Source organism: Lissotriton vulgaris, chromosome 10 (genome assembly GCF_964263255.1).
Source record: "Lissotriton vulgaris chromosome 10, aLisVul1.2, whole genome shotgun sequence".
Taxonomy (NCBI): domain Eukaryota; kingdom Metazoa; phylum Chordata; class Amphibia; order Caudata; family Salamandridae; genus Lissotriton; species Lissotriton vulgaris.
The window spans coordinates 418809677-418825357 of record NC_141698.1 but is presented as its reverse complement, the minus strand read 5'-3'; the positions used below and the strand labels follow the sequence as shown (position 1 = coordinate 418825357).

The following is a 15681-nucleotide window of genomic DNA, read 5'->3' as shown; positions in this document are numbered from 1 at the left end:
CGATATCCTCCAGTTTTTCTTTCTTTCAATGCATATGGTTCTGATGCAGTACTGGGTCGCCGTAATGTTTGCTTTCGTGCTCAACTGGTTGTTCGTGGCCGGCCGGATGGTTGTAGGCCCGTATTTGTTAATTTTCCTTGTGCACAATAAAGGTTTTCAAAAATTTAAAAAAAATAAATAAATAATAAGCGGGGAGGAGGAGATGGGAGAAATCTTCCATGCTTTTTTTGAGGATTTATATAACGACGACAGTGATTCTGACTTTCTATCCATACAAGACTGGCTAGGTCCAATTCAGCTACCTGCTCTCTCTATAACCCATCTGGAAAATCTGGAGGCAGAAATAACGTATCAAGAAGTCAAGAAAGCTCTTCTTGATGGTAAAAAGGGTAAAGCTGCCGGGCCGGATGGCCTTCCTACTGAAGTCTATAAGAAACTGGATAATATAATTATCCCCTTATTGGTAGAAATGTCTAAAAAACTTTGAGGGAGGGAGCTCTGCCTCCTATTACATGGGGGGAAGCAAACATCACCCTAATTTTAAAACCGGATAAACCTCCTACTAAATGTAGGTCATATAGGCAGATATCCTTGTTGAATTCCGATTACCAGGTATTTTCAAAGCTATTAGCGGATAGACTAGGAGATGTGGCAGGTGGGCTCTTACATACGATCAAAAGGGCTTTGTAAAAGGCAGAAATTTGTGTGACTTGACTTATGATTTTATTGGTGCAATAGATTTGCATCTACTTTTTCTCTCTTCTTGGCAGCTATGAGATTGGATGCAACTAAAGCATTCGATAGGGTGAACTGGAAATATCTTATAGCGGTATTAGAGAAGTTAAATTTAGGGCCAAAGATGACGTGCTGCTCTATTTGGATGACCCGGAACGGTCCGGCCCCAGGTCCCCGAGAGCCCTTTCAGCCATTGAGCAAGTCTCTGGTCTCCGCCTCAACCCGGCAAAGTCCACGCTGGTCCCCCTCCACTCCTCACGCGCCTGCTTCGACTGGCAGGTGGTGAGCCCCCTCCGGCAGCTGTCATTTAAGTATCTGGGTGTGTGGGTGACCCTCCTGCCTGAACTAGAGTGGACACTTAACATCGCCCCCCTAGTCACCCGGATGAAAACGGATCTTCGAAACTGGCAGTCCCTTCCCCTGAACCCGCTAGGATAAACGCGCCCTTTTTTAAAATGATGATCCTTCCCCGCTTCCTCTATATTTTGCAAAACACCTCAATCCCCCTCACAAGCAGCTGGTTCTGGGAATTGGACAGCGTGCTTATGCAATTTTTATGGGGGAGGGGACGCTCACGACTGTCCCTGGCCCACTGCCGAATTCCCCCCTTTGACGGTGGTATGGGAGTCACCAACCTCTACGCCTATTACCTGGCCACCAAACTCATTGTGATCCACGACTGGTTCGCGGGTGGCTGGTCTGACCCTGCCTACCGAGTCGAACTCACTGTCCTCGATTTCCCACGATTGCAGGAATTCCTCTATGGCTCCCCGGTCCCACAAGACATGCCCTCCATCACCAGATCGGTCCTTCTGGCCTGGCGCACTCCGTCTGGTGCGCTGGGACCGACAACTGACTCGACAAACGCCCCTCTGGTGTGGCACCTGGTTGGGGGAGGCCACCTCCCTGGAGGGGTTCTGCCGATGGGACCTGGTGGGAATAACCCTACTAGGAGTCGTGTGGGTGGGGGGCCACATAGGTTCCTTCTCTGACCTACAGCAGCGACACTCACTCCTACACTCTCAATTTTACAAATACTTACAGATCCGACACGCCCTCCACGCCCACCTCCCCATACCTACTTCCCTTCCAGAGTTTAGTCCCCTAGAGGCCCAAGTCATGATGGGAGATCTGGGGAGGGGAGGAGTCTCCCGAATATACAGAGCTTTGATTAATAACTCCCCCACATCCCTTGACCGCCTTAGGGAGCGATGGGAGGGCTGGGTGGGCCCCTTAGATGAAGCTGACTGGCGCAATGCTCTTATGGCGCCCAAGACCCTAACCACATCTTCGAAAATACGCCTGGTCCAGCTTTACTTCCTTCACGCGGCCTATTTGACGCCAGCCCTTCTCTTCCGAGCAGGTGTAAGATCCTCCCCGGGCTGTGCCCGGTGCGCTGGCACTCCGGACGATTTTTACCATATGGTGTGGCTGTGCCCGGCCTTGGAGCCGTTCTGGAGAGGGGTGGAGGGAGAACTTACAAGTACATTGGGCTGGGTGGTTCCTCATGACCCGAGACATCTGCTTCTAGGAGTGTTTGCCGGACTGGACAGCTCCTGAGCCGATAAGCGCTTCTTAGGAACAGCTCTGGCGGTGGCGAAACGAGACATTGCAGCCAAATGGTCTCAGATGGAGGCACCTGCACTGCGGAAATGGAGGAGGGGGTGGACTGGTGTGGGACACAGGAGGAAACTGTTTTTGAGGCCCGAGGCTGCCAGGAGCTCTTCCATAAAGTATTGGGCAAATGGTTTGGCTTGTTACCATAGTGAAGAACTCGATATGTCAATGTGTTTGATGGGTACCGGCGACTTATTCTGCCAATGCTGATATGCTCTGTGTTGTGGTGGTGGTGGTGGGGGGGCGGGGGGGAGGGGTATTTTAACAGACTACGTTACTCGCTACGAAGGAACTTGTTTTGTATTGAAAACTTTAATAAAAAATTGATTATCAAAAAAACAATTTAGGTCAAACATTTTGCAGGACAATCTGCCGTATTTATAACGAGCCCTCGGCTTGGTTGGTGGTGAATGGTAAAACGACCAGACCATTTAAAATTAGAAGGGGAACCAGACAGGGCTGCCCCCTCTCCCCACTCCTTTTCGATCTATATATAGAGCCATTCGCTCAGCTGCTCAGGGATGAGTCAGCTATTACACCTTTTAGACGTGGCTCATGGGAGAGGAAGGTGGCATTATATGCCGACGACATTCTTATTCTTTCATCTGATTTGGAAACCTCTTTCCTACGGGTTACCGAACTAGCGAGAGATTTTGGCGAGGTTTCCGGTTACGATATAAATACTGATAAAACCGAGCTCATGTCAGGGAACCTACCGAGATGCCGATATCAAACCAAAAAAGAACTGCGTTACTTGGGGATTAAGATTGTCCCAGAAATAGATAGAATTGCAAAGTTCAATCTTGCTAATATCACGAAAGAATGTCAAGAACTTATGAAATCTTGGACTTATCTTCCACTATCTATTCTGGGTAGAATAAATCTAATAAAAATTACAATATTGCCAAAAGTAACGTTCTTATTTAACACCATTCCGTTGAATTTTGAGAAACCATTAATAGATAAATTACAGCGTTCTATCAATTCTTTTGTTTGGGTTGCTAAGGCTGTTAGAATATCATGGAGGAAGCTTAGACTTAGAAGGGAGAAAGGAGGGTTGGCTCTTCCTGATATTCAATACTATGCCTGGGCTTTTCAGCTTACACACTCCAGGATGCTGTTAAAATCCCCAGATGTCAGGGAAAGGTAAAATGTTTTTAGCTATGCTAGAGCAGCTTGGGCTAACATCTGAAGGTTTTTTGTTTAAGTTTGGGGACAAAAAGTTTTTTAAGAAAGTTAGATTGAAAGTCTTAAGTGGCGTAGCTCAGATGTGGGCTAGGATAAAAAAAACTAACAGGTCTTGAATACTTTTCAAGGTTGGCCCCCATGTGGGATAGTCCAGGTACTCCCGCCTGCCTAAAAGATCAGCTAGCAGTCCCTTTGAAAACTGCGAGGCTATTAGTATGGGGGGGCCTTGTGGTTGATGGATCTCTCTGGGCCACGTTGAGTGATAAAGTTGAGGGAGGACTGTCAAAGTTTAAGATATTACAGTTATTAAGCTGGTCCCAGAGTTTGAGGGGTTCGTTGGGTCGGGGGGATCCCCTAGAAGATCATCTGACTAGTAGGCCTGTACTTAAGGAGATCTCTTTCTTCTAATGGGCTATTGAGGAGACCATTGACTGCGAGTTTAAGTTAGCCGAAGAATTATGGGGGGAAACTATTTCGGAGGTAGATCTGGAGGACTTGTGGAAAATCTCTTATAATATGCTCTTTTCAGTCGTAAAGCCAGCTTGGCTGAGGAGGAATCACTATTTTACGACACATAGAGCTTACTATTCCCCAGCCAGGCTTTCAAAAATCTCAAAGGGCCCTCCGGCAAGATGTAAAAAATGTAACTTAGAACGCGCTTCGGATGTGCATATGTTTTGGGAGTGTCCGTCTCTGTTGGAATTTTGGAGAGAAGTTGGAGATTGTCTATCTTCTATTTTGGGACGTACAATACAAATCTCCCTGAAACATGTCATCTTCGGTATATTTAGCGACATCCTTGGTCCCGATAGAGACTTTTTATTTTATTCCATCTTGTTGGCCAGGCGGGAAATATGTAGGAGATGGATCGAGTCATCACCCCCCAAACAAGTAGAGTGGTTATACTCAGTATACAAAATTTCCAAAATAGATTTGGCCGGACTGAAGAACTCTAAGAAATGCGCCATTTGGAGGAGTTTGCTGAATTGGACCTAGCTCTTTTTCTTTTTTTGGTCCGATGATTAAGCCTCAGGCTAACTCTCAGACTGTCAAGTTATTAGCTTCAGTCCAAAATTCTGGAGAGAGTATAACCACCCTCCCCTTAACAACGGGAGGGCAGCAACTGGAGTGATGTCGGTTGAAGCCATTGGTAGGCTGTAGACGAAGGGCGGAATAGATCTCCATGCAGACTACTTCTCAAATTTGAGTAGCAGTGGCACCCTTCTGATCTTTGGTCGGCTGAGGTTAGAGGCGAATGAGGAAAAAAAAAAAAACAATACAAAGCAGAATGTTGAACCACACATCAATTAGCAAAACCCTGCTCCTGGTGAAAGCAGAACACGTTGCTAAGATTGAAAATAAGATACAGACCTGTTTCCCAACATCTTCCAAAGGAGTTGCCATGGTATGCTCTGTTCAATAATTAAACAAAAAAAAAAATATTATACTCTTTTATTATACAAAATATTAAATGCTAATGTTTTTCAAATGTTATAGTTGTAGTCTGTTCTATTACTGCAATCTTTAGTAAAGCTGTTGCGAGAAACATCTCTATAGATAAAGACATTGTTTTGGCACTCATTTTACACACCATGGGGAAATTTGCTGCAATACCTAAGTTCATTAATTCAATTACCACTCCTTTTTGCTGTAGTATGAAGACAAATGTAACAATTATTGCATAACATGTGGAAACAGTGTGTCTGCATGTTTTTCCATACTGAAAGCTGTGGCGTTGCCTCCAGCTTTTTGCTGGTGCTAAAAGGCACAGTGTTTATGAGTGTAAAAGTGGCATTATCACATTTGTGATGACACTTTAGTTTAAATTGCAAAATTTGTATCAAAGGTATGTTAACCTTTGACAGCATATTTATCATAATTTTAATGCATGTCCTACTAGCCCAAGTGAACCCTCAATTATATTTAATACAAATGTTAATACTTTCCTTATCTACTGTCTGATATCTGACATTTAACTTGGTAGCCTGGTAGGATTCTGTCTTCTGGTTTGCCAATTTATTTGCAGGATACAAGACATTTCCCATGCATAATGATTAAACAGGGTAAACAGGTTCCCTTGTTCTATAGGGTTAACTCATTCCATATCTTAAGTCAGGTAATCACTGCCCAGAGAGCTATTTAACTGTCTAAGTTAGACAATTAATACATTGTAAAATAAACAACATATTCACCAATGTAAACAACGGCCAATGGTCACTTTAAATTTCGAATTAAAAGTAAGTTTATTAAAATCTAAAAATCCCTTGAGGTGTAAGAACCTTGCAGGTTATTTCTTGTACACAATAAAACTGCACTTTACTCACCTATTTTAATAACATGGAGGCATTTGGAGTCTTCATCTATATCGTCAATTAAATCGCAATACCCTTGTGTTAAAATGATGGGATGGACCTGATCCCTCAGAGAATCTTCATCATATCCAGCGGAGAAGCGATGCGGTCTTCGTGCAACATCCAGATCGCCATCTTCATCGAGCACAGCTTCGATTTCACAGTAAGTGCTGGGAGGCGTGTCGCGTTTTTCTAGGATGTCTGATCTCATGGCAGCCCTGTCCACTTTGTCTTCATTTCCCTTTGTACAACTTCTTGGTTGAGGGCTATCATCTACTTGATCCTTGCTCCGAAGGATTTTGAACTGTGACAGAAACACTAGGGGAACAAACAATGAAGCATGGTGAATTTTATGCCAGCAGTAAAGCAAGGTTATGTATACACGATGGTTCAAGATCGTTAAGAACAGGACTTCTGAAAAAACATAACGAAGACCACAGTGCAGATAAATGAAACAAATTTAAACTATATAAACCGGACATAAACACCCACACACACATGGGAATGATTCTAAACACAGCCATAGTCAAAGATCAGTAGAACTACAATGAGAGACGGAAGAGTTGTGTATGGCTGTTAGTGTGAATGACCGGGTTCAAAATAAGGTCCCTAACTATTCCTATGTCACATCAGTGGAAACCTCATATCAGTGAAAAAGAGAAGATCACCAACTGAAGTGCTTACTATTTTGTGGATATTTCCCCTATTTCCCCTCAGACTTCCCCGGTGCGGGCAGAAGGGGATGACGGTCTTCCATATCACCCACATTCGTATGTGCACAGGTCTAAGGGGTGATGGAGTACCTTTTCTCTGTCAGCCATGGGTCTCTGCAGACACACACTGAAAAGGCAAAGCAGGTTATGCGGACAAGCAGGTCAGACAGAGCTACTGTCAGTGAGGGCCCGACAGTCTGCTTTCAATGTGTTAGTGAGAGTGTGGCTATGGGTAAGGAGGGTTAAAGACTGCACAGAGGGTTGTGTGGGAGAATGTCAGGAAACCAGGTAGAGAATCGGTGTATGGCGTAAGGGTTGAAATGATGCCTAGAGATTGGTCTTAAAGGGTAGCACGACACTAGGTAGTAACAATTCGAGTGTAGGAAGAGCGTTGCTGAAGATTGATTGGGAAGGCTGCAGGATGCCATGAATTTGTTTTTTTCTTATATCTGGTTGCTGAGGGAGACAGTATTCCAATGGTTGATGAGTTGTTAAGTATGGATTTCTAGTGACATGGTTAGCATAACAGCTTATCAAAGAAGGGAAAGAGACTACATAAGGGGCACAGGTTCTGAGTGACATCATAGACGATTTACTCTCATTAGAACCCCTTACTCAAAAACATCTGCAATATTCATAGTTGCTCATCTATAACTCTTCGTTTGAATTGGTGCTAGGCGTGAGTTCTAATACCAGGCCATTTAAACCACCTTAATGTTGATCTATTTGAACATTCTTGCTCATTCAATGCCCCGGAACATTAAAAACAAGACGCTGCACAGTGCTGCAGGGAACAAATGCATTACACCTCACCTGTTTCACATGAAAACAATGACACATATGTGTCATGGGGCGGCAAGGCAGGAGTATAAGCAAGAATGCATCAGTCATGAGACATGACTAGATTATCTTTGACATCCTTACAGGTAAAAAGTGCATGACATCAGATCCAAGCGGAAAAAAAGAAATTGCCCAAAACACGAAGATCTTGATTAGCGTTCACATGCTGGCAACAGGAGCATTTAATACTGTAAGTGCTACTGGCATCTCCCATTCTGGACACAAGTAAAGCAAAACACACATACATCATGTATCATACATTCTATTTTAAAATTGACTTGTAACTTGGTTTTTAAATACTTGCTCAGTACCTGCTCTCCCTGCTTACAAGCATCCCCTGCAGCGGATCTAGCGCTGAGAGGGAGTGCTCGCGGGAGTCTTGTTAGGCGCCATCGGCCACACGGAATTGAGGGACACGCCCTACTCGAGGCCACACCCCCTACCTGCCCTATAACAATGTGCATGCACCGGAAGCGCAGCGGACGAGCGCAGCGGGCGCGACGATTGCGTGCCGAAGGCGCGCATAAGGCAAGCTCGTCTGCGCTCGTCCGCGCCGAGTCCGGGCCCAGGGCCAGTCCCCCTGCTCCCCAGTCCTCAGACCCTATACACTACAGTGCTGAAACCCTCCATAGTCTCAGGGCACCCACCAGCAACTGCAGTCGACACAGCTATCAAGCTGACATTTTGCCACCTGCCTGTCCCAAATGCCATAACTCCCTCAAACCCAAAATAATTACTAAACCGCTACACGACTTCCGCATGTTCTTACTGAACTGCCGCTCTCTCCCCAAACATACGGCTGAAATTGCGCTTTTAATAGAGGAACACTCACCTGACATTCTGTTCCTAACAGAAACCTGGCTATCCCCTGACGCTGATCCAGCGGTCATAGAAGCCCTTCCATCAGGTTTCCAAATCTCTCGCCAAGACCGGCCTAAAGGGAGAGGAGGAGGCTTGGCGATAATTCATAAAGAACAACTTCACTGCCGAGTGGTCTCTGAAACCATCCCGGATTGTGAAAGCCTCACTTTTAATATTGAATTTTCACCTAATAGATGCCTTTCTGGTACTCTTATCTACCGCCCTCCAGGTCCCCCGAGGCAGTTCCACGTCAGTTTACCTTCAAGCGTGGCTGAACGTCTCAATTCCACATCCAACTTCATCCTGCTAGGCGACTTTAATTTTCATTTCGACTCATCTTCAGATCACATTGCCGTGACCTTAGCAGATGATCTAGCAGCTCTGCAACTTTCCCAACGGGTTACCTCTTCCACCCACGTGAAGGCCATCTGCTGGCCTTTTAACCAGTCCACCCATTCCCCTGCCCTGGACGGACTATTTCTTGATCCCCATTAACTGGACTGCGTCTAAACCCCCCGAACCAACACCTACTACAAAACTCATGAGAGCCTGTTCCCACCTAGCAGTCGACAATTGGACTAACAAACTTGCTGAGAATCCACCTCTGATTAAAGACAACCCCGGCCTAGCAAATCAGGCATACGTCAACTGGATCACCCAATCTCTTGACGTGGTTCTTCCCAAAAAGAAAATTCCGCTCAAACGCTCCCACAAAACTGCCCCGTGGTACACGGAGACTCTTAGAGACAAGAAGCGTCTCTGCAGGAAATCGAAAAGACGCTGGTGATCCGATTACTCTACAGACAATAAAACCCTCTATCGAGAAGCCATCAGTGAATACAAAACTCTGATAAAAGAGGCCCAGGCCTCATACTTCTCTGAGAAAATTCTTCTTGCTAAATCTAAACCCAAGGAAATCTTCCAAATCATTAAAAAAACTAACAAAACAACAACCTCCTAGCCCGCAGGCGGACAAGTCCACCACCCACTGCAATAATGTCGCCAAATTTTTTCATCAGAAAATAAGCTTGATCTACTCTGCCTTTCCCCCGAAAAACCCCACTCCCTTAGCCCCTCCTCTCTATCCCACAGTCTCCCCCTCCAGTCAACAGCTACCCACGCTGACTCACTTCCCCCCTTTGGATCTCGCTACTCTTGAACCCTTAGCACGGAAAGTTAAATCCGGATCCCCTGATGACCCTGCCCCACCAGATATAATAATGGCAGCCTCACAGACCACCTTGCCTATCATAAGGGAGGTTTTGAATACCTCCATTTCTTCGGGCACGGTCCCTACCGTATGGAAGCAGGCTATGGTCAGAGCCTTTCTGAAAAAGCCTAACTTGGACTCTACCGATCTGAGTAACTACTGCCCCATATCCCTGCTCCCCTGGGCAAGCAAGATCCTGGAGAAATATATAAACCAACAACTAATAAACTTCCTGGAAGATCACCACCTACTGGACCCCACCCAGACTGGCTTTAGACCAAAACATGGGACCGAGACCGCCCTCCTCATGGTCACCGAGGAGGCCAGAAAAATCCTAGATCAGGGAGGATCAGTGGCAGTGATCCTCCTTGATCTCAGCGCGGCCTTCGATACGGTCAGCCATGACACTCTGCTGTACCGTATGTCCCAGGTCGGGATTAAGGGCAAAGCCTGGTCTTGGTTCCAGTCCTTCTTAGAGGACAGATCCTTCCGTGTGTTCGAAGGCGAGTCTGTGTCCACCAGCAGACCTTTCAAATGCGGATTCCCCCAGGGCTCCTCTCTAAGCCCTGCACTTTTTAACCTGTACATGAGGCCACTGGCCGACGTTGTCCGCCCATTTGGGATTAAGATCATTTCCTATGCGGACGACACACAGCTGGTGGTCTCCCTGACGCAGGAAGTCAATCTACCTGTACGGGGCGGGCTTAAAGAGTGTCTGGAGGAAGTGAAGACCTGGATCTCCCTATCGTCCTTAAAATTGAATGGGGACAAAACCGAGCTTATGGTCCTAGGCCACCCGGATCTCAGCTTCCCCGCCTCCCTGTGGCCGCCCAGTCTGGGCTCCCCCCAACACCCAACCCCCAAAAACAGCATTAAGAGTCTCGGAATCTGGATGGACAGATCTCTGTCCTTCAATGTACAAGCCACAAAACTTTCAGCTACATGCTTTGGCATCATGAGGATGCTAAAGAAAATTCTCCCTCTCCTCCCCATGGAAGCCAAACAAACAGCTGTACAAGGTCTGATTCAGTCACGCCTTGATTTTAATAATGTACTCTACCTTGGTGCTCCGGAATCCACTCTGAGAAGGCTTCAGATAGTTCAGAACTGCGCAGCACGTATTTTACTCGACCTTCCCCGCAGACAGTCAGTAAGGACCGGACTGGTAACCCTTCACTGGCTACCGGTGCGCCAGAGAGTTATGTTTAAAGCCATGTGCATAGCACACCAGTCATTCTGGAACACTGGTCCCAGGATTACGCGGGACCTAATTACCCACTACACGCCCAACAGAAGCCTACGCTCTAGCCAGACCTTCCTTGCAGTGGCCCCCAGAATTAAAAGATCTAGATCTGGAGGCAGGACGTTCTCCTATAATGCTGCCAGGGCCTGGAACGCCCTTCCATTGCATCTAAGAGCTAACCCCAATCTCACGGCCTTCCGCAAACAGCTGAAAACCTTCTTATTTCATCCAGTCTAACTAATCTCCATTCTCTCCCCTCCTGGGCCACTGGGCGGATCCACGGTATTCCTAGCGCTTGGACGCCTCCGGGCAGCAATTCGCGCTCTACAAATGCACATCCTATCCTATCCTATACAACTGGCAAGGCATTCATTTTATGCCATGCATGGCGGGCCCATCACCACTGCGGTTCCTGAAATGCTCACCTAACAAAAAATTACTTTGCTTTCGTGGTAAGCAAGTTTAAAGCAAACACACTCCTGGACACTGGCTCTGATACAGAATAGTAATATTCCAAGCTATGTTAAAGCCAACTTTCTATTCTAGGATGTGGAGTCGAGGATTAGAGATGGAAAACAGTTAAGATTTGTTTCATGAATAGAAAGGTTAGTATGAGCACAAAGGTGTAATGTCACTTGTGGTTGACAAGAATTTGTTAAGCATGTTTTTTCCACGTTGATAGTTAGTGAGGAGAAGGAGAGATGTTCTGAAGGGCAGCTGGGTGGACTGATTTTGTGGTTTTGCCTTCGCAGGTCTAGAGTCAAACCACTGATAATGAATGGAGGCTAGTTTTGTCAAGGAACACTCAATGGGGAATAATACTTCAGTGAGAAGAGCAAAGAAAGATGCCGGATTGGTATTGATGGAGGGACTAAAAGGATGTGGAATGACTCCTATGATGAACTCAGTGGATCACATGATCATCATCGCATCCACCCCTCCGTCTGGGACGACTCTTGATGGCCGGCCACACTGGGAGTTGCACCGACGTCCACTGACAACGCACGCAACCTGGGAGTCATCCTGGACTCAGCGTTGTAAATGACCCAGCAAGTAAACGCCGTCTCCTCCTCCTGCTTCAACACCTTCCGCATGCTCCGCAAGATCTACAGATTGATTCCCACCGGAACCAGAAGGACGGTCACCCAGGCCCTCGTCAGCAGCAGACTGGACTACTGCAACGCTCTCTACGCAGGAACCTCAGCCAAACTCCAAAAATGACTACAAGGCATACATAACGCCTCTGCACGCCTCATCCTCAACATCCCCCGCCACAGCTACATCACAGGCCACCTGAAAGACCTGCATTGGCTTCCTGTTAACAAGAGGATCACCTTCAAGCTCCTCACCCACGCTCACAAAGCACTCCACAACACCGGACCAGCGTACCTCAATGAATGACTCACCTTCTACACCCCGTACCGCCAGCTTCACTCCGCTGACCTAGACCTCGCCACCGTCTCCGACATCCATCAAGCGACCACCGGCGGCAGATCGTTCTCCCACCTCACCGCAAAAACCTAGAGCACCCTCCCCATCCACCTACGACAGATCCAGGACCTGCTGGCCTTCAGGAGACTCCTTAAGACCTGGCTGTTCGAGCAATAGCAGCACCCCTGCTCCCCCCAGCCCCTTGAGACCCTCAGGGGTAAGTGGTGGGCTCTACAGATGAACTGATTGATTAGTATCTTTTCTCAGGACCTCTGGGAAATGCAGTTTCCTCTTCTGCTAGGTTGAATAAAGAATACTCCCTGCCTCATTTCCCATATTAGAACTGAAACTGCAGTTCACAGTAGCTAGGTAAATTCATCTTACACACTTAAGATGAGAGAAAAGTTGGCCGGGTATGGCAGAAGGAAGTAAAATCATCAATCTCATAATGTGCCGGATCAGATGAATCATAAAAGCGGCAATGTTATATACAACAGTAATCCCACAGTGATCCTTAAAATAGATTAAACAAAATAAAACAACACCAAACTGAACAATATCAAAACTCAGACAGGGAGTGGAACAGTAAAATTAAGGTACCATATTTAGGTTCGCTTCTGACAATGTATCTGTCAAAGATTACCAGTATCTCTAACATACTTAAGAGCGAGCTTTTGATCCACCACTTTCACCAATTTGCTTTTTACCAGCCTTTTTCAGCCTGTAACTTGAGACTTTGTCTATCACACCTAATTTCTGCCTGGAGTATTTCTTTCTCTCTCTCACCTAATACTATTAGTTGTAAAGGAGTGCTTTCACCTCCAATGGACAGCATGCATGAAATGCATAACGCGCTATTATACAACAACATGCGCCTCACGGTCTTCTCCTCAATGCCCGTCCCCATTTCCAGTTGTGTCCACTCCTACTCTCTTCCCTTTAACTCTCTACTGGGTGCTGTGTTTCACTCTTCATTCCTCCTCCTATCTTTCTTATTTCAGGAGTACAAAAGAAGGCCAGCAGGCATCACTTACAAACGTGCATGCATGACAGTGTTTCCACTATCTTTCGTAATCCGATAGATAGTATATAAAGTTTCTTTGTCGGATCTAGGGCAGTGTTGAACTCAAGAACAGCTGAGCTAATGTGCCCATTAGCAATTAAAAACAAGCATTTGCAATGCAATAAGTCTCGCATTTGTTGGAGTTGGAGCTATTGACATTGTAAATGGCAATGTTTTTTAGTTATGTTTTTTAAGTGGAGTGATAATTTTAAGAAAACAGTGCACACTGTACCATACTATAAGTTTCTATAGCAACTGTACAGTAAAGCTAAGGCTATGTTAACCTAAAGGGGTGTAAATGGATAAATAAAAATACGAAAAAAAGACCTTAAAATGTTGTAATTCAGGCTTACTTCTATTGTCCTGACTGGACAGAAGCACCAGGACACACGGTCTGTGAGAGGAAAGCTCAGGAGTGGAGGGACACGTGGAGTTTCGGGGGACAAAGGATTCAGCTGGTAATCAAAGCCCTAGTGTTTCAACAGAAGCCCCTCCAGTCCAGTCCATAAAACAAGAGATAGGGGCCTGGGGAGGAAAGAGAGAGGCAGATAAACAAAGGGGCCAAACAGTGGATGTGCATTAGATTGACCACTATTTTTTCATTTAAAATGACCCTTCCACAGATGTGCAGCCAATTAAATGGACAGGTGGGTAGATCTCTGCTGCCCTCACGTCCAAGGGTAATCCTAGTAGGAAAAGGCCAAAGAAAGAAAGAGCACAAGCGACAAGCTATCACCAAAAGGAGAGGCCAAGATTTCAATGTGCACAGAGCACCACCATCCCTTGCAACGAATCATGACATGGGCACCTCTCTAGCAGCTCCAATAATAAAGCCTACAATTCCACACAGCACACCTGTGCCCCTTTTTCTTAGACCTCAAACATTTGGCAGAGGGGCATTCATTATTCCAGATATCTAAAGGGGGATTGGCCTTTCACAGTAGCAGCTTCAGCGTCCCGGTGCTCAGCCACACGGCAGATAGGCGTGTTTCCAGGAGAACCGGTGCAGGAAGGCAGAGTCGGAGCTCCCTTCAGTGCAGCAGGTGCAATGGTATTGGTGCCGAGGGGTTTGCAGGACTCACTGCGCAGGCTTTAACTATCATATATGGGGCAAAGTGAGGGGGAGGATGTGGCATACCAAAAGAGAGCTTCCGACTGAGGGAACCGGGTCCGAAAAAAACGTTGAAGCAGAAGCACTGAGTGATACAGGTGCAAGTATCACCATGGTGACTGGAAAAACGATACCCCCAGAACAGTACTTGCTTGGACAAAATATCCAGTCATCAATGCTGATAACCATACCAAGGTCCATCCCATGGCAATGGAGACCTTAGAATGGGGAGGGATTACTGGCCAAAAGAAGGTGGTTGTGTCCTCTGCAATTCAAGTACAATGTCTACTAAGAAATGACCTGGAGACCTCAGCATGGGATAAGGAAGAGCTAAGATTACATGCAGCCATGCTGAGAATACCTGAATGGGTATGTGTGAAACCTAGAGCACAGTGCAAAACCCATGGTTAAAAGGAGGTGTTGGATCCTGGAATAATGGCACAACCCTGCAAAAGAAAAGGTGAGAAGACTGGGAAACAACTTCTGTAGAGACAAAAGCTCAGGTCCCCTCTCCTCAGGGAGAAGACCTGTCAACCGTTGAGGGGACCGGAGCACCAGGAACTTGAGACTTACCAGGCAGAGCTCCTGGGCCCAGGGGGACCCTCTAGGGAAGATCTTTGCCAGGGACAGAGGGCCTGTCTCTCTCTTGAGAGCCTGAGACAGCAAGCTGTTGACCAGGAAAAGGGAGATGTCAGTGGCTCCCATCAAACCTATTGGGAGGAAGGACTCCTGTATACAACCTTACTGAGGCAAATGTTCTAATAAATAAACAGTACAGAGAGATCTCATATCTTTTGGTTTGGAAAAAATCACACAAAAAGCACATGGCAAAGCTGCTGTAACATGATTGGGCCGACTCAACAAATATGAGCTGTGTTTACAATACTTTGTTCAAAACAATGGTTTAAACAAACTGAAATGCTTCAAATTGGAAAGCACTTGGTAAAAGATTCTGAGATATGCTTTTTCCGTCTGCCATGGCCTGTTGCAATGAGGCTATGAGCGTCATGCCTGCACCTCATTTCACTCTCTTTTGGATGGTGTCACATTCCTAGAACTAACCACCATTCCAAAGCAGACACATACCCCCGATTTAATGGACTCAGAACTTTCCAGACTCTCCCAAATAACATTTTATTTCCTTTAATTTCAATGAGATAATCAATTCTCCAGAATCCCTGAATCTCACACTCCTTGAAAACTCAAAAGATTGAGAGGCATGCATCATGCTTAAAATTGTCTACTTGTTTTGGTACAACTACTGTGTCTGTTCGAATTAGTCGTTTTGCAATAGGTTAAAAAAACACCGAAATACTGT

At 46.0% G+C, this 15681-nt stretch overlaps 1 protein-coding gene across 2 annotated transcripts in view; it reads right to left on the bottom strand.

Annotated features, from left to right (window-relative positions):
- Positions 1-15681, bottom strand: part of METTL22 (methyltransferase 22, Kin17 lysine) — a 243238-nt gene that overhangs the window by 166362 nt on the left and 61195 nt on the right. For both annotated transcript variants that reach the window (XM_086941264.1, XM_086941265.1), the window contains exons 3-4: positions 5865-6209; positions 4912-4952 (exon numbers count right to left, since the gene is read on the bottom strand). In XM_086941264.1, the coding sequence (XP_086797390.1) occupies positions 4912-4952; positions 5865-6209 (386 nt within the window). The remainder of the gene's footprint in view (positions 1-4911; positions 4953-5864; positions 6210-15681) is intronic.